General features: G+C 36.0%; 5 protein-coding genes across 6 annotated transcripts; 2 read left to right on the forward strand and 3 right to left on the reverse strand.

The window, feature by feature from the left end:
* Positions 1-670: 670 nt before the first annotated feature.
* On the reverse strand, positions 671-2,317 carry LOC111811754 (uncharacterized GPI-anchored protein At4g28100-like). Its single transcript, XM_023698779.1, has 2 exons — positions 1,476-2,317; positions 671-1,187 (listed from the first exon to the last, which is right to left on the reverse strand). The coding sequence occupies exons 1-2, from the start codon at positions 2,154-2,156 to the stop codon at positions 873-875; spliced, it is 996 nt and encodes a 331-aa protein (XP_023554547.1). The 5' UTR covers positions 2,157-2,317; the 3' UTR covers positions 671-872.
* Positions 2,318-6,557: 4,240 nt separating this feature from the next.
* Positions 6,558-7,754, reverse strand: LOC111811747 (transcription factor MYB102-like). The gene is made up of 3 exons (XM_023698771.1): positions 7,622-7,754; positions 7,402-7,531; positions 6,558-7,320 (listed from the first exon to the last, which is right to left on the reverse strand). Exons 1-3 carry the CDS (start codon positions 7,752-7,754, stop codon positions 6,558-6,560), a joined length of 1,026 nt encoding a protein of 341 aa, XP_023554539.1.
* Positions 7,755-11,763: 4,009 nt separating this feature from the next.
* Positions 11,764-14,618, reverse strand: LOC111811760 (protein THYLAKOID FORMATION1, chloroplastic-like). Of its 2 annotated transcripts, none has more exons than XM_023698788.1 (5): positions 14,278-14,618; positions 13,726-13,993; positions 13,095-13,311; positions 12,410-12,525; positions 11,764-12,106 (listed from the first exon to the last, which is right to left on the reverse strand). In XM_023698788.1, the coding sequence occupies exons 1-5, from the start codon at positions 14,474-14,476 to the stop codon at positions 12,010-12,012; spliced, it is 897 nt and encodes a 298-aa protein (XP_023554556.1). In that variant the 5' UTR covers positions 14,477-14,618; the 3' UTR covers positions 11,764-12,009. The 2 variants fall into 2 exon arrangements, with proteins under 2 accessions (XP_023554556.1, XP_023554555.1); XM_023698787.1 differs by having other exon boundaries at positions 13,726-13,999.
* A 2,524-nt stretch (positions 14,619-17,142) lies between these two features.
* On the forward strand, positions 17,143-17,957 carry LOC111811841. Its single transcript, XM_023698885.1, has one exon. The coding sequence runs from the start codon at positions 17,467-17,469 to the stop codon at positions 17,719-17,721; it is 255 nt and encodes an 84-aa protein (XP_023554653.1). The 5' UTR covers positions 17,143-17,466; the 3' UTR covers positions 17,722-17,957.
* Positions 17,958-19,222: 1,265 nt separating this feature from the next.
* Positions 19,223-19,628, forward strand: LOC111811840. Its single transcript, XM_023698884.1, has one exon. It carries the CDS (start codon positions 19,307-19,309, stop codon positions 19,562-19,564), a length of 258 nt encoding a protein of 85 aa, XP_023554652.1. The 5' UTR covers positions 19,223-19,306; the 3' UTR covers positions 19,565-19,628.
* Positions 19,629-22,124: the final 2,496 nt, after the last annotated feature.

Genomic DNA, 22,124 nt, shown 5'->3' on the forward strand with positions numbered 1-22,124 from the left:
ATTCTCTTCGGTCCATGAATGTAGGACGGATTAGCTGCTACAAATGACACTAATTACCCTTTCAAACGGTCAATAATTCGATCTCTACCCGGAAAATATATGCTTAAATTTTGTTTTTGAGGTCGAACAGAAAATGACAAAACACTAGTAAACTAAGAATAAAAGTGTTGGAAGTGTCAAATTGTTTAAGTGAAAGAGGCAGAAATCAATATTAGAAGACAAACATTCAACCGTAAATCTCTCCTATGCCTTAGAACATTTTGTAATGTCTTGGAATTTGGTGTTTTTTTTCACTATTCAATTTCCGACATACTCGTTTCGGTTCCATAGCCAGTTTTCTGGACACCTCCGATCCAATTATATATCTCATTTTAAATATATAACCAGTAGTTCTTCACATGCGTTGCTTCCTCCAACATAACATATTATATTGCCTCAATATTAATATACACATAGGATAATCTTAATCAAATCATGTGCCATCAAAAGTTTTAATCATTAAGCTTTTAAATGCTTCAATTTAATATTACAAATTTTATCCTATAGTTTACCCAATAATAAACGTTATTTATTATAAATTTATTTTCCTTTTGAAAGCGTGATGATGTTTAAAGAACTGCAAGTTTACTTTCTGGTTCCAATGAAAGCCCCCAAGGAAAACATTGGAAGAGAGAGAAAATGGGCATCTGATCAGAAAAAGAAAACAACCCAGATTTGACATTTACAGTGTGGCGAAAAGACAAAAAAGCCCCTCAATCATCGCTCTTTTTGTCTACTAGCATCACGTGACCCCGACAAGGGCATCCCCTCCTTTCTTCCTCCAAAAATAACAAAACAAACAGATTCCAACCGGTAATGATCCCCTATCGCCACTACCAAGCAACCCAATAAACAGAAATCAGTAGGGGTATAATCGGAATCAGAGAAATGGACGGTGGCGATGACGACTGCGCCTTTTCCATCTGCAACGAATCGACGGCCAGCGGCATGTTCTCTTGGTCCGGACTACACGTAGATTGGTGCGGAGGGTGAGCGCTGTACATGATGGCTCGGAGTACGGCCGAAACGGTGGGAATGTACGTCGTTTTGTTCCGAGCCAATAGCCACGTCAGACCCATGAGTTGGCAGTCTCTGTTGAACATTTTACTGGCCCTATCGTTGCTGGCGTTCTTCTTCGTTCCCGTAACCTGGATTTATCAATCCCGACAAAGGATATTATATCTTTATGTCCAAACACACTTAGGTGCTGATTTGCAAATGTGAAGAATATTGGGGTAAAGAAAAAATTAGAATAGTGAATCGGCACATGGGTAGGGTCTTAAAAGTTCAATAATTCCAGGGCGGAAATTAAAATTCTTTAAATTTTATAAATATAAAATATATATCAGAAACAAATTAATTTTTTTTTTTTTTTTTTGTAAAATTATATACAAATTACTAATTTTCACAAGAAAAAAAAATTAATTCAAGATTACCTTTTGAAGGGCGCCAAGGCATTTGGTGCAACCGGAATACGAGGAGTTCCGGCAACTCTTTTCAAGATTACGAACGGCGGCCGTCGGAGTGGCGTTACGGTAACCGCTACCACCGCCGCCAGAGACATTGAAGGCGGCGGGACAAGACAACGAACTAATTTGATGAAGCCGAATCCCACAAAAGCATAAAACGGCGTCGCAGCTCGCATTCGGCTGCGGAATCTTAATGTTTCTACTCAAGAGTGAGGTTTGCAACGAGTTGACGCATTTCTGTGAGTCGTCCGGCATCATGGGGAGGTCTCCGGCTGCTTCCGGCGTCGAGGTCGAAGCAGTAATTTTAAGGGCGGCACGTGCATGAGCGGCGAAAAGCCACGCGGCCAGAACAGGACAGCATCGACTCCGGTCGAGATTCCGACCGCAAGCCTCTCTAACGCCGCCGAAAAGCTCGTCGGAAAGATCGAGGTGGCAAATTTGCATCTGGGTTTGAACGGGAAATGCAGGAACGGTGTTGGGGGAGGAATATTCGCCGGGATTTAGCGGTTGGCTTTGGCCGGAAACTGGTTCGACGAGGAAACCAGCTGAAGTGAAATGAAAATTAAGGCATAATAAAACGAAAGAAATAAAGAGAAAGGTAAAAGAAGGCATTTTGTTAAACCCCTTTATGGTAATCAAGAAAAACATGATTAAAACGGGAGAAGATTCTGAAATATTCTCCAAAGAAAAAGAAGAGAAGAACAATGGCGAGTGATGGAAATGAAAGAGACAGGGAAATCTGGTTGGGTTTTTTTACGTTGTATCATAGTATTATGGTCTATATATGAATTTCCCTCAATTATTTTGCACTGTTTNTTTTTTTTTTTTTTTTTTTTTTTTTTTTTTTTTTTTTTTTTTTTTTTTTGTGGGTTTTGTAAAAGAAGAGAGAAACGGGTAGTGGGTGTCTGAGAGCGGGGCGAAAGATTCGTGTGAGTGAAGGAGAGAGGGAAAATTAAGTAAAAAAGAAGAAGAGAGAGTACAAAATATTTGTCAGGTTGTGGTGTCGTTTTCTTGGTCGTTCTTTTTTTTATGTCAATGGTAGTGTGAGGGAGAGGGAGAAGGTGAGATATGAAATAAAGAAACCATATAATAAACCCACTTTTAAAATTGATATCTATTTGATGAAATGGTTCAATGTTTGGGAGTAGCCTCTACCCATCTATCTTCATCTCCCTAACCAAACACACCTACCTAATTTCTTAAGGGTAGAGAATTATTTAAAAAAAAAAAAAAGTAGTCTATAGTGGTTAATTAAGAGAAAGATTATAGTTTGTAAGTAAAATTATCGACAAAAGACCCACACCCAAGTTTCATAGCTTTGCGTCCGCTATCCCGATCATGATTTTCCTACCCCCAGAAGGAAAAGTCCTTCCCTTTTTGGCCAGTTGTGGGTGATGAAGGATTTGAACCCCCGACATTGTGGTTCGTAGCCACGTGCTCTAATCCTCTGAGCTACAGACCCCACCCCATCTCTACTAGATCTATTCTCGAGAGTGCCCTAAAAAAATGAACTTTTCCTCTCCCTAGCCATTTTCCATTTTGTGTTATGAAGATGTGAAAGCATTGGTACGAGGTCTTTTATGGAAACTAAAAGCAAATGATGAGAGCTTATGTTAAAAGTGGATAATATCAGGACATGGTAGAGGTCATGATTCCTAATATGGTATTAGAGTCATGCCCTTAACTTAGTCATGTTAATAGAATCCTTAAGTATTGAACAAAAAGATTGTGAGTCTCGAAAGTGTAGTTAAAGGTAACTCAAGTGTACGAATAAATTGTGTACTTTATTCTATGGCTCTAGAGAAGAAGTTGAGAATTAATTAAGGGAAGGCTATTGGATAGCTCTGGAGAAGGAGGCTCTATAGTGTGAGTTGTTGGGGATTATTGAGAGAGTAGTTCCATATTAGCTAATTAAGAGGAAAATCATCCATAAAAAGTAAGGAATACTATCATCCTTAGGTACGAGGTCTTTTTAGATATGATTGAGAGGAATAGTCTCACATTGGCTAATTAACACGAAGATCGTGAGTTTACAAGTGCAATATCATACTATTCTGGAAGTCGTGAGGTTAAGGACGATTTATTTTGGTACATGTGTTATGGTCCATCATTCAAGCTCTTTTTCCCTTGAAATCATCAAATGTGGTGATGTCTTTTCTAAAACTCATCTTTTTTTACAAGACCACAGATAGGATCAGCAAGATTCAAATATGATATTTCAAATCAATTTACTTTACCAATTGAATAACATCACACATAATTTTGAATTTTGGTGCAAAGTGGCATAAGGTTTTTAAATCAGAATTATCAGTAATAATTTATTTAATAATAAAAAAAAATCTAGTAAATATTTTATAAAACATAAAGTTGAACGAAAAATGATACGCTTTTGAAGTATTTTTATAAAAATACAAACCTAAAAGTGGGATTAAAAAGCATATATTATATAAATGAACCTTTTGTTATGGGAAAACGATGTGGGACAGTAAGAAGGATAGGGAAGAGTGAGAGATGAGAAGGCATCTTTAAGGCGTTTGACATTTTCTCTGTTCATCTCATTCCACTCAACTATTTTCTTCCTGACTTTAGCCCTTATTATTATTTTGCGTGCGTTACAGCCATTTCAGAATGAAACCCACTTTTTCTCTCACATCTCTAGAGAGAGACAGAAAATAAAATTTAAAAAAAAAGGTTCACATGGACTGCCGACCCACGTCCCACTTTCCTACCACGTTTCTTTACAATAGTATGATATCGTTTACTTTGAGCTATTTAAGCTAATTGGGTATGTTCGTAAAGGCGGCAATAATCAGCTAAAAATGATTCAAACGCAAAAATGAATGTTTCTTTTTTTTTACATTCACCTTTGTTTATGGGTCCCTTCTATTTTACAGTCAAAAGTAAACCACGACTCTTTACAACAGTATGATATCGTTTACTTTGAGCTATTTGAGCTAAATGGGTATGTTCGTAANCAATTCTTATTGATTGTTATTTTTTTTCTTTTAAAAAAAGTGCTATTGATTGTGGTTTGATTTTCTATTACACAAAAACGATATCTAAACTTTCAATCCAACAACTCAATAATGTCTTANAAAAAAAAAAAAAAAAAAAAAAAAAAGACAAAGGCCCCAACTTTTGCATCACTTCTATAAAACACACCAATTATTCAATCAATACCACAATATCATACATTACATGCATCATCATAGAGACAAGAGAGAGGGGGGTCTTTCTTTTTCTCTGCAGCTAAGGCGTTGGTAATTGAGGTAGGGAAATGTGTTTTTGAATGGTACGATTGTCGCAGGCTATAGCCCCCACACCTGGAAACGCCGTATTCTACTTCTTTCGCGCCCCACAGCGGCGGCGACGGCGACGGCTAAGTGGGAGCTATGGATGGATGGGTGGTGGGGCAAATAATAGGAAAAAACGGTGTATTGGAATGGTGGTTAGATTGCTTGAAGCCCCCTCGAGACCCATCTAGATTGGATGGGGCTAAATGGGCTGAGTCCACGTGGCAAATGTACGGAGGCCCAATGAAAGTTTAAAAATATATTTTTAGATAAAAGTATAATTAATTTAGCGGTTGCATAAAAACATGATGCTTAAAATAGCTGAAGGAGTCAAGCAAAACGACAAAAGCAATAAGACATACGCGTCACCGACAGTAGTACAAAAAATTGACTTTGGTCCAATTTTAAACCAACGGGAAGAGTCAAAGAGCAAACTGTTCCGCAGTCGCACGCAATTGCTTCCATTCAAATTTCTATTTATATATTTACTCCTTTTTAATTTTTAATTTTTAATTTTTTTTTGGCTCTCCTTTTGGCAGGACCCCATTTTCCTTTTCTTATTTGTGAATTATTTGGGTTGGACAGTGGCCCACCTTATCTATTTCTTTGAGCATAATCTCTCGTAATTTTGTTTTTTATTTTTTTAAAATGTCTTGTACCAATGAAGATAATGTTCTTTACTTATAAATTCATGATATTTCTCTTAATTACCCATGAAGAAAAATTGTAATAATTATTTATATTTATGAATAGAAAGAAGAAAATTGTCGGGAGATGATTAATATGGATGGCGAGGTCCTCGAATAATTTGTATTGATAGTTCATGATAGCTATCATTTGGTTTGGTCAATAAGCGGTTGTTTTTTATGTCCATAAAGATAGGAGAAGATAGAAAAATGGAAGAGGACTTATGAGGAAGCTTTCCCACACAATGTTTCAGTTTCACACCCAAAACAGTGGTGGGTTATATACATATATGGACAAAACCACACTTTTTAGGGTTGAAATTCTTGTGTGAACCGATGCCTATTAATTGATTTCAGACAAATGATCGCTTTTTTTGGAATGGGAAACTGCTTTCATGGCGTGGTCCATTCACTATTTGAGAATCTAATCTAATGTCTCGAAAATTTAAGGGTTTATCTATAGAGGGTGAGTCACGGCCTAAGATCAGACCGAAAAGCATAGTCGATGGACAATAGGTGAATATTGTTGTACAACCCCTTGTTGGCCTCAAGAAACTGAGACTAGATTAGCCGATGTCCCTGCTTTTTTAGGGTAAGAAGGAGTAAAGAAAATACCTCGAGTCAATGTTTGAGTACCAGCACAATAGTGCCAAAGTAACTCATGTCATACTTTTAGGAAAAGCTCGAACGACCTTCGACAAAAGGGTATCTATACCCGAAAGAAATATCTTTAGTAGTGTCGTTGAAATTGAAGATTGAGACAATTTTTAAAGGGTAAATAAACGGTTTCCTCGATCAATAATTTTATTACTAACCATTTTCATATGAAATTAATTATAATTATATTTTGAAAATTCACAAAATAACTTACCTTACAATACTTTTTAATTTCCCACTATATTTGCATCGATTTTGTGGAAGAAAAAGGACAATAAAAGGATGAATGCAGATATTGGTATAATAATCAATCTTCTTTATGGTAACAAAACAACCATATGGGGGAGTCTAAAAGAATACATAAAATACACCCAAAAAAGCTTACAAAATACCCCAAATTAATATCCAAATATTTACATCAAATCTGCGAAGTCTAAACCTTCAGGAATTTCAAACTGTAAAAAGTTACTGCGGTAACTATCTCTCTCATCCTCGTTGCTGCTGCTGCTGTTGTTAACGCAAGTAGATGAAGAATTCAACGGCGTGGGGCTTGATTTTGGCGTCGATATTCCACAATCAAACCCTAAATTCTGAACATCATTATTCCAGATTTCTGGTAAATCTGAAGCCGTAGGATTCGAGCCATTCGAGCCATTCTCACCGTACACGTAATTGGGTTGGTTCACCAAAACATCCCCACCGCTCAAATTTGACGCCAAAAAATTTAGATTCTCTTGTGAATTTGGGCACTCAACAAACGTAGTAGAAATTGGCATCGAAGAAGCATTTGCGTTATTAACGTTATCATTCGGCTGTAACAGCTGCGATAATGTATCCATTTGAGCTTGAAGCTGAGCCTGAGCCTGAGCTTGGAGAAGGAAACGATTGTCATTTGGGTCTTCTTGTTTGATGGCTAACAGTGTAGAAATCAGCCTTAGAGATTCAGAATTTAAGCCGGCGGCTTGGTTGTTGTTCAATAACGTTGAGAGGCTCAACAGTGGGTGGCTGCAGATGGCCGCCGTGAGAATCGACGGTAAGTCGAGAAGATCGATCCGTGGAGTATGAGTCACCGGGTCGATTCCCATTCGTAGGAGCCTTTTTCTTATGTGGGTGTTCCAGTAATTCTTGATCTCGTTATCCGTTCTTCCCGGCAAACGAGCCGCTATCGCTGACCATCTGAAATCCAAAACCTTCCTAATTAGAAAATGTAAATAAAAGAAAAAAAAAAGAGTAAAATATTATTATTATTATTCTTACTTGTTTCCTAGAACACTATGCAATTGGATTATGGTTTCTTCTTCTTCAAAAGCAAATCTCCCTCGTTTAATATCAGGTCTAAGATAATTAGTCCATCGAAGCCGACAACTTTTTCCACATCGTCGAAGTCCTGTAAATATCAAGAACAAAACCCAATTCTTAATTTTTATGATTATTTAGCCGAGAAAAAAAGAAAAAAAGAAAAAAAGAAAAAAAGTACCAGCATTTTTAGGAAGATTACGCCAATTCCCGGGTCCGTGAATTTGAATATAGCTAACGAGCTTTTGATCCTCCTCGGGAGTCCAGGGACCTTTTTTAAGGCCATTTTTATCACAGCATGGAGCTCTCCCCATTTGGCTTGCAAAGTTGTTGAGACTAAGAGTGTTTGAGAAAAAGCGTAAAAGTGTTTGTTTTTCTGCTGCGGAGTCGTATAGAGGAGATGACCTTATATACACCTTGAAGGTGGAAGCCGAAGTCAAACTTATTTGGTGCCGTCCTAGATGCCACGTGTTCATTTCCTATGCGTTATGTATGTATGGATGTATGTATGTATACATGTATGATGATGTGTATATGCGCATGAGTTGACATGTGAAGTCCGTAAAATATTGTCGACATAGAATTTTTTTTTTTTTTTTTTTTTTTTTTACGTGGTGTATTTTTAGTGGTTAAAAAAAATTTAATGGGTCCCACTAGTTTATTAAAATATAATATAAATATGTCAGTATGTAAAAGCTTCTAGAAAGTTATATCATCATAAGACCTCTCCTATTTGGAAACGTAATCACCACTAGATCTAAATCAGCTTTGATTTTTGAATTTTCATGAGGCAAGTGAGAACGGAAGTTAATCATGTTTTTATTCTCCCTCAATTTATGATATATATATATATATTACCTAAACTTAGTCGTGTCAATAGATTGGTAAATCCTAAAATATCAAACAAATGACTCCAAAAGAGAAGGAGTCAAGCCTCCTCAAAGGCAATAAAAAATGACTAGGACTCCAAAGGAGTAGAGCCTCGATTATGGGAAGTGTACTTTGTTCGAGGGGAGGTGTTAGATGATGAAGTGCCACAACGGCATATGAGACAATATATTGTCTTTTTCACCCAAAAACTTTTCCTCCCTCTCCAAGGATCGAAACCCTGGTGGAGGACGAATAGAAACCTAATCGTGGAGGTCTCCATAAAAGAAAGCCTTTTTGACATCGAGATGATGCAATGACCAAGATCTATTAGCTGCAACTATCAAGGGTTAAAAGCGTACTTTTTGAAGTTTCAAAAAACAAATAAACACCCATTTCAAATATTAAAAATAAAAAAGTGTCGGAAAACTCTAAAGCGATTATAATTAGTTGACTTCAATATGTAATAGGAGTTGGAGGGATGATTCATTAATACATACATTATTATGATATAGACGCACATGAGTTGACATGAAAATTGGGAGCTAAGTTAAGAGGGCTAAAAGCTATGTTTTGATATGGGGGAGTTGACTTTACAGGAATGATTGGGCGGTCAGGGTAGTTAAGTTCTCTCATCAATATTGAAGAAAAAACATGTTTTATTTTTTACCGATTGCTTGTTCTAAGCCATTTCGTATTACATTACTTGTCGCCACCAAAAATGGGTAAGGCTTAGGACTTTACCCAACAACTAATTACGACATTACATTTCTATAACAAGACTTAGGAAGTTGCTAAGATTTTGTCTGTTACGTAATATTATTTAATTTGTTTGTTCTATGTTACCAATGTGAATATAATCTCATAAGAATTTAAGCTTCAAAATTGGATTAAAAAAATAATAATAAATTAAGAATAGGATGCCCTTTATCTATTTTTTTAAAATAAAATAAATGGGATTATGAGACTTGAACCTCCGACACCAAAGATTTATGCTCGTATTATGATTATATTGGCAACCTCAATAATTTATGCTCGTATTTTTAATTTTCAATTAAAGTTAAATAATAAATTCTATAAAATTAAGCGGGAGACTAGTTTTTTTTTTCTTTTTTTAATGATTCTTCGCTTGATCATAAATTAAAACAATAACTCGTAAATATTTAGGTATCATTTGATAATCGTTTAGTATTTTTTATTTTATTTTAAATAAAGCTTCTAAACCCTAAATTGGCTCTTTAATTAATAAGTTCAATTTTTAAAATTTAATAAATGGCTCTTTAGTTCTTTTACGTTATCTCTATTATATACACATACATATACGAGAGTACATAACGTATGATATACACATACATATACGAGAGTACATAACGTATGATATACACATACATATACGAGAGTACATAACGTATGATGCCTTTATTTTTACATTACCTAAGAAGTCAACTTTCAAAAAGTCAAAGATAACAGAGAACTAAATTGAAAATTTTAAAATGATATGGATTAAATTAAAATAAAAATAAAAATAAAAAAACATGGCAATTTTCCCTAATTTTTAAAGAAACTTTTCAAATGTTGGTCAAATTCGTTAAAAGAAGAAAAGCTTTATGAACTCATCTCTTTTACTTTTGAAATTTTGATTCAAACTTGGAAAATAATAATAAATTGAAACCTTTTTTTTTTTTTTTTTTATAATTATTAATCTCACTTTTTATATTATATGAAATTACAAACTCCACAAATAAAAAATTAAAAAAAAAAAAATCAAATTTTGTATAATTAATAAAAAAAAATTAAATTATGAGTCATAAAATCTGTGTGATGAAGCATTCAAATATGCACCTTGAATTTAAATTAAAATAATAGAAAACAGAACCTAACTTGGTTGAGCAACAAAATATTATTAAAATGAGTGAATATTTATTTTACACATCTTTTTTCCTTAAAATGCATAATCAGCTCAACCATGGCGTGTAAGCGTCACATGTTCACCTAGAAATTTCCAAACTTTCCAAGCTGGAGCCTTAGCTGTCTGAAACAGACCACTATAATCCCTCCACGTAGCACACAAGTCAAAAGTCAACCAATCAACTAAAAAGAGCTCATCTTCTGTTGACATTTGTCTAATCACCAAAATCATGTGGCTAAAAATGCGTGTGAGGATTTGGGTTTAGGAACCCAAATCAAAGTCATCGAAAATCAGGTGCCATATTTCATCCACTCCTATCTAATCCATAAATCTCACTCAATTCCTTTTTTATTCCTTCACTTTTACACCACAAATTTTGGTTCCACACGCACTCCATCCACGCGGGTGTACTGTCCAGTGTATAGCTCCGATACCATTTGTAACAATCCAAACTTACTACTAGTAGATATTGTCCGTTTTGACTCATTACGTATTAGAAATAAACCCTTATAAAGAATGTTTCATTCTCCTATTCCATCCATCGGGAAACTTACCCATTATTTCCTTTTCATGCATTGAACCCATATGAAATTTTTAGTGGGGTGTGCTATTTTTTTTTTTTTAAATGAAGGTTTGGAAATAATATTTATATCATGAAATAGATACACTATTAATCATTGATCCCCAAAAGATTATTTAATCAATTGTTGGTGAAGGGAAGATCCATTTATTCAATATATTAAAGTTAAAGCCATGCTTTGTGTTTGGTTGGCCTTAGTCCACATTGCCACATCTCATTCAACGAAGGTTGTGAACAATTTTTTTATTATTGGGTTGGATTCAAATCTTTTACACCAATTATTTATTGAAATTTCATTGGCTCCGATACCATATTAAATAATATACAGTTTACATCTCAAAATCAATTAAGAATGTAAACATATTTGTATTTTATAAATTAATCCTCTCGATCATTAGTAAGCGAGTATATTAAGGTCACTACACGATTTTTTAATGGTAGAGGCATAGGTTTAGAAGCATGCAAGGAATAATAGGAATAATGTGAATTATATAGTTAAGTTGAATGTTTTATTTTTGTTTATAGCATATGATAGGGTGCACATATTATATAGTTATAATTAAATGGAAATGATAAAATATGGGACACTGTAGAGTAGAACAGGTTGCGTAAGTGGAAATGGATTTAGGGTTGGGGTTGGTGGTCGTCTTAGAGAGCTTTTTGCATTTGCATGCATTCCTTAACTCACACGTGTAACACCACAGTCATACGTGTCTTGACTCTTCATAAATGGGCCTATAATTGGATACCATCGGTTCATTGGGCCCATGTATCCCTGTTGGACTCTTCTTAAATGGGCCTACAGTTGGATACTCATGAATTTATTGGGCCGATGGATCCTTGTTGGACTCTTCATAAATGGGCCTACAATTTGTTACCCATCGATTAATTCGGCCCATGGATCACCCATATTTTGANAAAAAAAAAAAAAAAAAAAAAAAAAAAAGATTGTATAAACAAAAGCTAATGGTCAAATATCTGTGCAAAAGCATTTGTATTGACAATTGCAATCAAAATATGTAATACAGATGATTAAAAAATAGCTTGAGGTGGTTATATCAAATGAGAATAAAGGTAGTGCCTGACTGAATACAAAATTCACCAATTGAGTAAATACCCAACAATACATTACAGACGCAGTTCTATCAGGTACTTTAGAATATTGCTGTAACTCTCAAGTCTATCTCAAATTAGGCAGTGCTCCAATCAGCTCTCACAACCCAGTCTGCATGCTGTATTCTCCCAAGCATTTCGTTATGGCCTCACTAGCCGTCTGTGATCCTGCCCTCTCATCTCTTTTCTTCTTCTCTCTGTACAATTGAAATGCACCACTGGTTAATCATACAACTTTTATCCTCAAAGCCTGACTCTTAGAACCACCCAATTCTACCTCATTTAGGCCTCAGCCAAGGTCCATGGATTCGATATGGCAAGATGTAGAATCAAGGATTGATATCCAATAAATATAAATGCTACGAGGGAGGGTGACTTCCAGGAGATTCAACAAATACAAGATTGACAGTTTTCCAATCGATTATAGATTCATAAAATCTATGAAAGAATGATGGTTTGATAGCGCATATTAATCTACCATGAACTTAGCAGTCTCTTACCTATCGACATATTCCTTTAGGAGCTCTTTCGCCTGAACTAACTTCGAAAGCAGGTTACGGTATACATCAAGGTCTCGGTCCACGCCTTTTTTGTCAACATTTAAAGCGGCACATAGCTGTTCAGAAGTAGCAAGAAGTTAGATGCCAATACTCGGTCAAAACTCCATCACATGGCTTCAGCTATGTAAAAGAAACTGTTCAATTATATAGCTTTAGCTGATGTAAAAGAACAGGAGTATCGTATCTTCAGTGATAGACACGATAAATAAAGTTGGCCTTCACAAGAGTGAAAGGAAATCTCAAGAAAGCATTGTACGTGTGTGTGTGTGTGTGTGTGTGTGTGTGTGGGGCCGGGAATACCGCAAATAGACTGATGTTAGCTACAAATAAAATGCAGCCTAATGCAGGAAAGAATTCTTGACCTTAATTCTTTCGGACAGAATAAGGTTAGGCAATATTTCACTAACTTCCAATTTCTATAACGACTAAAAAGGTAACTAATGAGGAAGAAACACAATAATAATTTACAAATGGTAGCACTCAGAGAAAGAATATAATCTATCAGTAAAAGTCCTTTGAGAGGGGCTAGCTATCATTCAATTTAGCAATAATGAGCTCAATAAACTGTCACATCAAAATGTTCATCTACTTAAAAGCTATATCACAAAAAGGAATATGAAATAACCTTTTCCAAGATACTGGGTTCAGAAGCATTTGCCAATTCAAGGAGTCGAAATAGCCCAATAGCAAAAAATCGGCTGTAGCTGAAATTCCCCTTGCCCCCAGCTCGTTCTGCAATGTCCTTCAAAATACTCTCGACTTCTCCTTCTCTTGATGCAAACTCAACCAATGAAGCTGCAGTCTGAGACCGAGCCCACTCTTCCAATTTTTGGGCATCAATTCTTGACAGTACAAAAAAAGTATATATATGTATTTTAAATAAAGAAAGACATTCTTGAAATTATTGGAAGAATGATCGAAGGTTGGAATTAATATACAGGGAAAAACTTAGACTCTTGGAGTAATTGAACAGAGAATAAACGTTCGTAAAATTTGATTGCCAGCTACAAATAAAAGTCATTAATACTACTTTGTGAACATCCACTAACATTTGATAACAGCTAATTAGACAGATCAATCTAGTCGTTTAGAAAGCCAAGTCCAAATCAGAATCGCCGTCATTTTGCTATAAGGGGAATCGGGTTATGATTTTTTAACTCAACAGTGTCTACGTATAAGTAAGGTAATGAAATTTCTAACCGACGAGAAGATAGACATCGGGGATGGTAAAAGAAAAGGGGAATACATGGCCAAACCTATATTGCTCTGGATCCTCATTCAATGCGTTAATGTATGCTTGGAAAATGGCATCACGATCCTCATCGCTAGGGTACCCTTCCATAAGTCGATCATACACAGTAACAAAACCAAGGGCGAAAACAGGGTCATAACGGTATGTCTTCTTATACCTCATCAAATGCTGTTGGACAATCAATTCTTGCACAACGGTGTTGTAAATGCTAGGGATAGGCCGTTTATACGCCTTGAGGAAGTTCGCTTTAGTCTCGGCTACGGTTGTTACATCTGAGCCTTCAAAATAACGCATCAGTTACTAGACTCAAGTAGCAAGAAAGCAAACTAGAGAAATCTCAACACACTACAGATAGTTTAGAAATGATCCAACTGATAGCCTAATTCTTACTTAAATCTTCTAATTCCCTCCATAATGTTCAATCTCCACAATTAAGGAAAAAACAAATTAAACTCAAATCGGAATCAGCGGAACGAGCCTCTTTTCTTCTGCTGCCATATTCTGACAATTTAACGATCTAGTAAGCGAGCAAGGAAAACAAATCACCAGAAGCTACCTGTTCCAGATGCCATGCAATGAATAACCATGCGAGAACTGAAGCTAGATGTCCGAACTCCGGAATAATGACAGAAAACGCTCTTACGAAAACGAAACCCGTCGAAATGCGAGGCGAGTGAACGAGCCGAGGGAATCGGCAATCGTCTATCAGAACATTGACTTAATGCCGTGAATGATACGGAATTTACAGCCGCCATTGAAGAAGAATGAGAAAAAACTTGCGAAGATTACGAACTCCCGGAGGAAATGGATTTCATATCTAAGAAGAAGAGTGAGAGAAAAGTCGTAGAGAAGACACAAAATTCCAAGAAATTTTCTCGGGAAAAAGAAGGAACAGAGAGTGTGACTGAGAGGTCATAATAGAGAGGCTTATCCAAGTGTAAGTTTCTATACCTTCACAGAGAAGCCAGTAGAGTATCGACACGTGGCAGATTTTCCATTTGTATGGACAGATCTTTTGACCTCTCTTGTCCGCTTGGAGAAAAGCTATTTTTTAGGCAAGAGTTGTGGAAAATTGGACCCGAATTGGGCTTCGTTTTCTGTGGGCTCGCTTAAGATTGAGCCCAAACATTGTCCCTAAATGGGCTTCACAAACAATCAAATAAGCCCAAAATAATATTATTTTTTAATAACCATAATTCAAATATATAGTTTAAAATATTAATAGAAATAAATAAAGGCTGAGTTGGAGGGAAGTGAAAAGAAGAAGGGAGACAAGATCTGAATTTGCTATATAAATTGGGTTTGATCTTATCCAATTCATCCAAACGTGTCCTTCCTATCCTTCATTCCACATGCCTATATGCTTTCTCCCCAAATATTATTTCATCCTAAACCAGCTTTATTCTTAACACAACAAAAAAAAAAGTTAACGAAACATTCCTTATAAGGGTGTGGAAACCTCTCTCTAGTAAACACGTTTTAAAACGGTGTGACTGTGACGATATGTAATGAGTCAAGGCGGACAATATTTGTTTGCGGTGGGCGGACTTGGAAAGTATATACTGAAGGCTTCTTTCAGGAGGGTATCTTATATCTTATCGTTGAAATGAAAGTGTCAGTATGGAGAGACAAATTGATCAGATATCTCTTTTAACGAATTTCCTAATTGCGACAACTTATCGACAACTTATCGAAACTTGAGCTTAAAGAGGGCTGAAGTTTAAGGAAAATAGACGACATAAAACTAGTTTTAAACTCGGATAGATTGAATACTGGAATCATCTTTCACTACCCAGTAAAATTATCGAGCTAGGATGTGACTGTATTTAGTTTATGGCTAAGTTTTCACTATTAACGAGAAGGAGTAGCGAATAAAAATAACGTAAGAATCCGATTGGTCTGCCTGTTGTTTGGCCTTGTGCTAAGCCTTTTTCTTCATCGGGACATGGGAAAGATGTGTTCCTATGTAGACATTGGGGTTGGTCTTAAGGCCTTTACTTAAAAAATATTTGAATGGCTTTGGTTTAATACAAGTGGAAGCTTAAGACAGTTGCCTTTACTTTAAAAAGCCTTTTTGGGTCTATAAATAGGAGCTCAAGTTGTTTAGTTCATCATAATCCAACCAGTTTTGGACCCAAATTTGGCATCTCTCTAAACAAATGGCTGCAGAAACTGGCGAGAAACGATACACAAACTATAGCTCGGATCATTCTACTTCTTCCTCTGCTAAGTTTTCTTCTTCTGCTTCTTCAAAGCAGACCATCACATTTTCCCGTGATGGCTCGGGCTCGGGTTCCGGCGCCAAACACGGTGGTGAGAGGGACAGATTAAGAAAGGCTGAAGAATCGCTTCGAACCGTCATGTATTTGAGTTGTTGGGGCCCTAATTCATGACTTCCGAACAATTCATTTCTCCCTTGAAATTACTCGAAACAATCATATTGTGACGGTCTCACTTCTACCTAAAAAGTGCCATCATGGGTTAGATAAAAGGAAGCCTATTGCTGTAATCATTCACCGTCAAAGTTTTTGTAGTCATAATTTTAAATTACAATGAACTTATATTTTACTACTCAAATCGTGTGTTTGTCTTGTTTTGACATAAGAAATCTATGGAAGTTGGTAGAAATCTAGCCTATCAAGGAATTTAAATCTCGAACACTAAGAAATTATACAAAATTCAATTATCAACGTTAAAAATCATGTCAAAACTCCATTCTTTTTAAACAAAGTGGAACTGAGAAGTTTGGTTCGGTTTTTGCCTAAAACTAGACAAAGAGTCTAAAATTTGAAAAAGTTGAACCAAACTGAAGGTATATATATTACCGTAAAAAGCTCTAAAACCCTAATTCACGTTGATGAATAAGAAAATCAAACTGATCTATGATGTGTTTTATTATGGAAATATAAATATAGTGAATTAAAATGTGAGATCCCATATTGGTGGGAGAGGAGAAAGAAACATTCTATATCAAAGTGTGAAAACTTGTTCCGAGTAGACACGTTTTAAAACCGTGATATTGATGACGATACGTAACGGGATAAAATTTACAATATCTACTAGCAGTGAGCCTGGACTGTTACAATGGTATCAGAGCCAACCACCAAGTGGTGTGCCAGCGAGGATGTTGGCCCCCAAGGGATAGATTGTGAGATCACATATTAGTTGGGAAGGGTAACACATTTCTTACAAGGATGTGAAAGGGATAGATTGTGAGATCACATATTAGTTGGGAAGGGTAACACATTTCTTACAAGGATGTGAAAATCTCTCACTAATATGACGGTGATACGTAACAAGCGGGACAATATCTACAAACAAGGATCTCGGTTGGTTAACAAAAAAAAATAATAATAATAATTTTAAAAAAAAAAAAAAAAAAACATGGAATTTTGAGAAATGACAGCAATAATCCTTTATTTTTAATTCCGCTGTTTTCCCATAATACAGGGGAAGAAATACCGAGGCTATATTCCAACTTAACAGGATATGTAGCTCGTTTTGGAATCTTGCTTCAAAACCCAATTCTACCCCTCCACTTCTAAACCCAAAACGCAATTTCAAGGGGCAACTAAGTCCACTTCGAACAAAAAGCGTGGGTCCCGCCCGTCCCATACACCACTGGAATAAAACAAGCAAGCAAAACCAGGGGCTCCTATTCCACAGCTGCGGCGGTCTTTCTGTATATAAACCAGCAAAAACCGAAACTCAGAAACCAAAATATTCAGAGACTTAGAGAGAAAAAATGAGTTCTTCAACAAGAGCGTTGATTGTGGCGGCCAGCGTCGGCGTTGTGGAGGCCCTCAAGGATCAAGGAATCTGCCGGTGGAACCATCTCATAAGATCCGCCCACCACTACGCCAAAAACCATGTTGGGTCTATTTCTCAGGCCAAGAAGTTCTCCTCCGCCGTGGCTCCCGCTCCCGGCAAGCAGCTGCATCAGTCCGAGGAATCTCTGAGAACGGTCATGTACCTTAGCTGTTGGGGTCCTAATAACTGAACCGCCCAGATTCGCATTGAGATTGCGGTTGGACCAGGGCCGGTTCGAGCGAAGTGAATTCCAAAAAGACATCGCCGGCCGGTGTTGGATCAGTTGAGCTAATAGTATATGATTCATTTTTGCCTTCTTCTTCCTCCCTTCATCAGTTTGTAATTGTAATTAATGGGAGATGTCTGATTCTTTCAAGAATTGTAATTTCAAATTTAAAAATAATAGAGATTAATTAGAATAATATATATATGGCTTTAGAAAATATTGAGCTTTTAATAATTTATCCAAAAAGGTGTGAATTGACGTAATTACCCTCATGTATACTTATCCTGTTTCACCGAGAGCGGCACAATTTTGTCACTCTATAAGTCCACGTTCACACCGTGCAAACCTGTCCTTGGAAGCTACCGAAAAACCCCACTCTACCCTTCCGCTCCGCTAAAAGAATCCGGTTTCGAAGGGTAATCTCGTCCAGGGGAAAAAACATACAAATCCAGCCCGACCACCGTAACAAAAAACCAGGGGCAGTTTCGAAATACAAAATAACCAGCCGCATTACTCCATATCGGCGCATCATTACGCCAGAAACCCTGTCCGACCGGTGACTCAGGCCACGAGAATAACCAGTTCATCGGCCGCCGTTGTTTCCGGCAAGCATCCACAAAAGCAACCGGAAGAATCTTTCAGAATCAGAACTGTCATGCATTTGAACTGAACCCCGCCGCCGGAGAGGCTCTCGGGCGAGCTCACTAATTCCTCCTTGCACCGCCGTGGGGATTTGTATTATAGCCGTGTGTATTGAATTGAGGTCCATCCCAATTGGGTAACTTGAATATGATATTAATATCGATGTTAGTTCTCTTAATCATGAATTATCCGTTTAAATTAAAAGCCTAAAATAATTAATTTTTAAATATATGAGTCATAATTAAATCTCCGTTAGCGGTATTCTCTAGGTATAAAAATAAAATAAAAACAAATAAATAATATGGGACAAAGTAATTGTAAAATATATCCAGATACAATGAATGGGGAGAAAATAAAATTTAATTACGAATATGTTATTTGTTCATATTGATCTTCTTTTGTTAATTCGTCGTTTAATAAAATTAATTAAAAAAAGAAATAAATACAAAAAAATTACCAAAATTACTTTATTAATCCATTTAAAACCGAATAAAAAAGAATTAACTAAAGTAATTAGAATTTTAAGACTACTTAAATTAAATACCTTTTATTTATTTAATTAATTTTTAATGTCAAATTGTTTCTCGCAGCGGTTTAGTCTCCTATACTCCTGGATTCCAAATGTGTAACCAAGTTCAAAACCGGGTGCCGGCTGGCGGCTACACTAATTCGTGGCAAACCCAAAAACCCAAATCTACCCCTCCCCTCTCTTACCCGACACGTGGCTTCCCGAGGGCATTTATGTCCACTTTCGACCACGGGAAAGAAAGAAAACCAGGGGCTCTTTTTCCCGGAACAATCTAATCTCTGTCTATATATATAACCACCATCCCCAGTTTACAAGCAGCGTTGAAGATTCACAAGAAGCAATACAAACACTCAAAGCAGAGATTTGAAAAGAGCTAAAATGAGTTCGTCGAGAAGAGCTTGGGTTGTAGCGGCTAGTGTCGGAGTGGTGGAGGCCTTAAAAGACCAAGGGGTTTGCCGGTGGAATCACACGATTAAATCGGTTCAGCAGTACGCCAAAAACCACGTTAGATCGGTCTCTCAGGCGAAGAAGCTTTCTTCTCCGTCGACTGCGGCGGTTTCCGATCAGAAATGGAAGCAGTCGGAGGAGTCGTTGAGGACTGTCATGTACTTGAGCTGCTGGGGGCCCAATAACTGAGTTAATTAGTACATATATTGTATATATTCACTCCAAATCAATGGAAGAGCTAATTTCACATATATTTCTGTGTCTCTCTTTTAGATTTAGATTTTAATAAATTAAATTATATGTGATTAATCTTGTTTTAATTCCAGATACGAATTGGTTTATGAATCTGAGGGTATTTACGACTTTTCACCTACTGGTTTTTTTCTTTTTGGGTTAAATTCAAACTAAGAAAATCACAACCCCACTTCCAATTTATCCAATCTTTTTACGTCTCAATTAAATTAAATTAATAAATGTTTTATTGTTTTTGGCTGGTAATAAAATATTTTACATAAATTAATTAATAACAAGAGTTTACTTTTTAATTGGTTGTATTGCATTTAAGATAAATTTTGGTTGGAATATTCGAGAACACAATATTTTAATTTTAAGGTACAAAGTCTAAATTAATAATTAAAGCCAAAAGTCCGTTTCAGTAATTAAATTAAAACTCGATTAGTTAATTAATTTGAGAAATATACCCATATTTCTCAATTTTACCCCCACCATTCACCTAACCTACACATCACAGCAAGGGCAATACAGTCAATTTTTTATCACCCCCTTCCCCGCTGTACTCACTACGGCAAACAGCAAAACCCGCCGTCATTTTAGACCTTAGTTTTTCAATGACTAGCCTGAGGTTTTGGTTATTCTGTAGGCCAAGTAACAAAAACCCATCTTACCTTTCCTTTACCTTAATTTCATCAAAAACAGTTACGAAACAAGAAAAATGTGTGCCGGAAAACGTTGGACGACGGCGGCGGCGCTGGAGGCATTAAAAGACCACGGCCATTTGTGGCGGTGGAATTCTGCCGGAAGGGCTCTCTCTCAGCTGCTGTCACGGCGGATAAATCAAATAACAACCATCCCTTCCAATTAAAATTAATAGAAATCCCCCAAAACATCTCATAATTAATTTAATACCCTCATTCAAAATAAAACAATTTTGTTTCTTTTTTTAGAAATTAGAGTATGGGTTGGAAATTAAGATGCACCGTTGTAGATCCATCCAATTCCATTTCCATCTCCCTTAGATCCATCCAATTCCATTTCCATCTCCCTTATCCTAATGTCCTTTTTTTTTCCTTAATAAAGACAACATAATGTCTTATTATTATCCACATTTTTATATACAACAAATCTTGTATTATTTTATTAAATAAAACACTCGAGTAAATGAGAAATACACAAAATAAATTAAAATTAACGTCAAAATAGGATTATTAAAAAAATAAAAAATAAAAAATAAAAGTTAATATATATACCAATAAATTACACTTTTTTTTTTATATAAATATTTATTTATTTATTATTATTATTATGGCTACTGTAAATTGGGCTCCATTACATTGATTGACATTGATTGATTCTGAATGACAATTTTTTAAAAAGCAAAAAAATATTTAAAAAAAGTAAATTTAGCTGAATTAAGAATCACATTCTCATCCCAAGGCACCAAGAGCCAAAATGTCTTTTTCGCCCACTAAAGGCCAGCTTAATAAGGGGACCAGGCAAGGGCAAATAAGTCATAATTTGATTACACCCATCAAAACCACAGGCATGGGGTTTCGGATTTTCCGGAATTCCATCGGCCAATCAACAAATCCCAATATTATTCGTAAAAAAATAAAATTTTTTATTTTGTACGAGGGTATTAAACATGCTAGAAGGACTCTGTTGAACTATGGGGATAGTTTTCGATCTTAAGGAACGATGAATGTTGTAAGGGATGCAGGAGAATGTCGAGACCATCGAGTACCAAATTCGAATTTTGAATCTTGATCTGAATCCTAAACACATATCATTACAAAAACGGTAGAGGACTGTGTTCAAAATGAATAATATCATATTGTTCTAAAAAAAATATCATTTTATAACGCGTTGAAATCGTTGTCTATATAAAAAATGAAAAAGTTTCTTATAAAAGTTAATTTATAAACGTATAATATTATATGTTTATAAAGATCTTCCATTAGTGGGAGAATCAAGACTTTGTGGTTATTATTACATAAAGAGTAAAAAATTGAAACAATGTTTAATCATCTTTGTTGTCTGCCATCTTATTTGAATGTTTTATTTATCTTAATAAAATAAGAAAAGTTAATTTAAAAAAGTAAAAAAGAAAAAAAAAAATGTCATGGGGGCACGGGATGCCCATCTCTCGTCACGTGACAGACCTCCCTTTGTTCAGAAGTTAATTTGTCCTACAGTAGCACCAAGCCTCTCCATACTACCATATCATTTTAACATATAGTCCTTTTAGGTGGGACCCACATTATTTTTAATATTAATTTAATATGGTAGTATGGAGCTTCCATGCTACCTTAGGAATGGGGAAATTTTTCCCTCTTTAAATTAATCTAACCGTACAGGTACAGTCAGCATGAATTGGCCACCAGTTGAATTATAACCAACACGTACCCTCTCTTCTATGTTCTTTTCCTAAAAATTAAACCACCACGTCACGACAAAATATTTACCTCGGGGATTGGATTGGAGGCGTAAGTAGTGGGGCCTGCCATTTTAA

Source organism: Cucurbita pepo, chromosome LG15, assembly GCF_002806865.2.
Source record: "Cucurbita pepo subsp. pepo cultivar mu-cu-16 chromosome LG15, ASM280686v2, whole genome shotgun sequence".
NCBI lineage: Eukaryota > Viridiplantae > Streptophyta > Magnoliopsida > Cucurbitales > Cucurbitaceae > Cucurbita > Cucurbita pepo.